This window comes from Anneissia japonica, unplaced genomic scaffold, assembly GCF_011630105.1.
Source record: "Anneissia japonica isolate Jap-2015-1 unplaced genomic scaffold, ASM1163010v1 scaffold287957_len1322810_cov207, whole genome shotgun sequence".
Classification (NCBI taxonomy): Eukaryota; Metazoa; Echinodermata; class Crinoidea; order Comatulida; family Comatulidae; genus Anneissia; species Anneissia japonica.
The window spans coordinates 141,332-145,247 of NW_022683022.1; the positions used below are offsets into that span (position 1 = coordinate 141,332).

The 3,916-nt window shown below is 36.7% G+C and overlaps 1 protein-coding gene across 1 annotated transcript; it reads right to left on the reverse strand.

Annotated features, from left to right (window-relative positions):
• LOC117117670 (calcipressin-2-like) lies at positions 1–3,042 on the reverse strand. The gene is made up of 4 exons (XM_033262092.1): positions 2,639–3,042; positions 2,071–2,244; positions 1,532–1,697; positions 1–313 (listed from the first exon to the last, which is right to left on the reverse strand). Exons 1-4 carry the CDS (start codon positions 2,897–2,899, stop codon positions 186–188), a joined length of 729 nt encoding a protein of 242 aa, XP_033117983.1. The 5' UTR covers positions 2,900–3,042; the 3' UTR covers positions 1–185.
• Between the last annotated feature and the right edge of the window lie 874 nt (positions 3,043–3,916).

Here is a 3,916-nt window from a genome sequence, read left to right on the forward strand (position 1 = left end):
AATTTTAGCTCTTCTAATTGTACTGCTGCTTAAGAAGGTAACATCCATAACCTCAATACTTGTAATGCCAGAAAAAAGTTCAAAGAGAAATACTTTCCACTTGCATCCACCAATGAAAACCTGAACTTTTTCTCGAGTTTCTTTGCTTCTTCTGAATTTAACACTTCATTAGATTTTCATGTGCTTCATCTTCTTGGGGGACATTTTGTTTGTTCTATTTTTGCCTTGACTTGTTTTGGTGGTGGATCTTCACACGGCAGTACTACTATACTAGGGATGTTTCCATCACCTGCATGTAATTCATGTTCCTGACCTGAAAATTTAGGAATAAAACAAATATTTAATAATCTTTTTGAAAACACATTTCAGTGAATCCTATGGTACTTTCAATATAGCATTCAATTTGAAGATAACTGCCCATCTGCAAGATAGCTCAGTGGTGGCTTGGCTGCCTGGACACCTGAGGCGGATTGCTATAAGCGGTCTTTAGACGGTCTTAACGCTTAGCCGGCTATAATCGTGACGTCGCTACTGGTCTATGAATATAGACCATTCCTATACTGCAGTCTAACCAGTTAGCCATCTTAAATTGTAATGCCTAGTCGGAGGAGGCTTAAAACGGTCTTAAATCTTTTTCATCATGGCGTTACAGGTACTAAGACCTAGGCCTAAATTATCAAAGACAGAGAATCGAACGATGAATATTCCCCATGCTTCTCAGCATCTGTAAAAATAGGTCTATGTTTATTTACGTTCATTTTGATACATTTGTGTGCGTCAAAGCAGTCTCAGCGAAGACTTTTATAGCAATGGTCTTAGCGGAATGACTTTTTAGCTAAGTTAAAGACTACCAGTAAAGACCGTTTTATAGCAATCTGCCCAGGCTTTAAAAATGCATCCACCATCCAGTGGTGGCAGATGCATTTACATGGGGTAAAGTTATCTGATAAGGGATGCTATGGCGGGGTCTTTATGCAAAGACACCAGTCACCCAGGGAAATGGTAATTTTGGACCAGTATGAAATAAGATATTTCAGAACATATTCACTACCAAAAACAAAACAAAAAATTCAAAAGCCATTTTTTTTCATTTTGTTTTATCTGCAACCTGTTCTCCATATTTTTAATATTCTGGTTTCACCCTCGATTTATTGAATTAAAAAAAAATCTGTTCATATCAAATTTTCTTTGACGATAAAATTGCCTATATATGGTCATGATGTGATGTCATCATGACCATATTTATAGCATGTTCTTGTCAAATAAAAGTCTCTGGGGCAGATGCAAGGGGTGCAGACTGTGCGATCACATCGCCCTAAATTGTATAAAATTCTTGTATTGTATCGTATTGTTGATACGAACATAGGCCTTTTTAAGGTATGAAAGTGCAATTTCCAGGGCACCTAGATGTCCATATTCTCAGAATTTTCTCACTTTAGCCCCAACCATGGTGGGGCTGAGATGGTGTCGACTGTCACGCATCCCCTGCTGCCAAATTCTGCATCAGTCTGAACAGAGCTTTATATTTTACCTGGAGCAAGGTTTGCCATGGCTGCTAGAATGTTATAGTTTACAACTGGTTCTGCTTCTGAGACTGGTTCCCAGCCTACCGGAGGTGAGGCTGGAGGTGAAATTAGAAACTGCTTTGTTGCTTTGGGTGGTTGAAGGGTTGGATTGACCCGTACTGACCTAGGAGGCTGCCAAAAAAGAAAGCAGAAAGTAAGTCCACATTCCATCTATTGTGAACATCAACAATTCTTAATATTACGAAAAATGTCAAAATTATAACAAATTTTATATACACTTTTAAAAAATCAAATATAATACAAAACAAATATTAAAAAACCCCAATAATTAATATAGTATTTAATACAAAGAACCCCTATTAAGGGGACACCTTCAAGATCTAAAAAAGTGCCTCCTTAAACGAGCTGTCTCCTGAATAGTGCTAAAAAATACACCTTCATAGAATCTCATTGTGGCCGAAAGTGTCACCTTAATAATAGGTGTACCTCAAAGAAGGGGTTCTTCTGTATAAAAATCCACGCAGAACAAGGATGTATCGTTTACCTGGATGAAATATGATGTGATTACTTTTCCATTTATTTCCTTTTTATGAAGTGCCAATTGTGCTTGTACCACCTGCTCAGGTGTTTCATAATTTATTCGTACTCTTCTAAAACTTGGAAAATATTGAAATGTTACATTTTCACCAAATGCACAGCACATGCTCTCAAACACTTTCTGCGAAAAGAAACATACTAAAATGTAATAATTATTTTTAATCAATAAGCAAAAAAAAATTTTTTTTTTAATCGTATTTTAATATTATTACAGTATTACAAAAAAGAAATCATACTATACAATATTATTATTAATTAGTAGTAAACAACTATCCTGGGTTTACAGCTGTCAACGATCTAGCTAGGCTTACTTATAAGCATATATTTATGTTTATGTAAATGTAGGTTGGTTGTACTGTACATTTCAATAGGTTAGGCAAGTCCAAGTTACCCATCCTATGATGAATCGAGGCTCTTTTTCTAACTAATCTAAGCCTCAGCTTAGCCTAGGCCTAGCCCTTGCTTGGCTTGAGTTTTGTTTGTACGATGGGTTTCAGGGAGGGGCGTGTACAGACCTTTGAGAAATTATCTCTGAATATATCATCATCTATATTAGTAGCAACAATTGATGTAGGTAAGTCATAATAGTCAATGTCCACTGATGATTCACTGAACATCGGTCCTCCATCGTCGAAAACAGCAGATCGCGATTCCATGCAGGTATCGCCCACTCCGTTGTCCTCCCGTCGTTGCCAATTCTCGGGATCTCTCCATGTCTCCCAATTCTGTCCATGATCTCCGAACCTCTCTTCTTCGAACACGTTATTTTCTTGCATTTAAAAAGTGATAAAACTGTATTCAACGTAGAAGTCAACAGGCTCAACTTTGACAAAGGAGGTACTGTATATTAATAGTATTCTTATTGTTTAGCCTAGGCTAGAACTTCCTGTACGATACCACAATACAAAAGAAAAGAAAGTATATCATAGTATGAAAGCGCCCTCTTTCGGATACTAAGCATACTTACTTGCGTCATCGATGGATTGATGGGCGATGATTATACTTTTTAGATGCCAGGAATACAATATATGACGCCATCAATTAAAGTAAATTACGTAAATTTAGATTATAACTACGTACGGCTAGCTATATATATTTATCATTTTTATATATTTTATTGACGTTAGTAGGCCTGAATCCGACAAGACATTTATTTTTACCACAAAACTTATCATAATTAAGCCTTGACTGTTCTTTTCTCACTAGTTGTAAACCCATAAATTAGGTTTAAATTAGGTTTGCACGTATACACCGTAAACAAATAGTTAACGGTAGTGTGCTCGCCTAAAAGCACATTGATTTTCAGGTGAAAAAACTTGAGATGACAGACTGTTTTCTTTTGTATACTATTTTCCACCGAGTGTGTAGGCCTACGCAAATATTCTAATTGCATATTACAGTAGTTAACTTTTTAGTATAACTTCGTATTTTGTTAGGGCATAGGCGTAGGCTGATATGTACAGGGAGGTACGGACGACCCTACTCCCCCACGACAAATTATTTCCACTAAGTGGGTTAACATACTAATGGAAAAAAATGAAATTGATACGGATTTAGTTCAGCATTCAAATTTTCGAAATCCCCTCCCGCCCCCACACTTCTCTTAAGCCAGCCTACGCCCTGTAAAGTCGGGTGACTGCAAATGATCCCATGGATGGATAAACTAGACCTAAGTCATGCAATAGAGTAGGCCTACTTTTATGTCCGTCAACATTTTTATAATAATAATAATACACATTTTTAAAGCGCCTATTAAAGCAACACAGGCACACGTAAAAAAAATCAATAACATA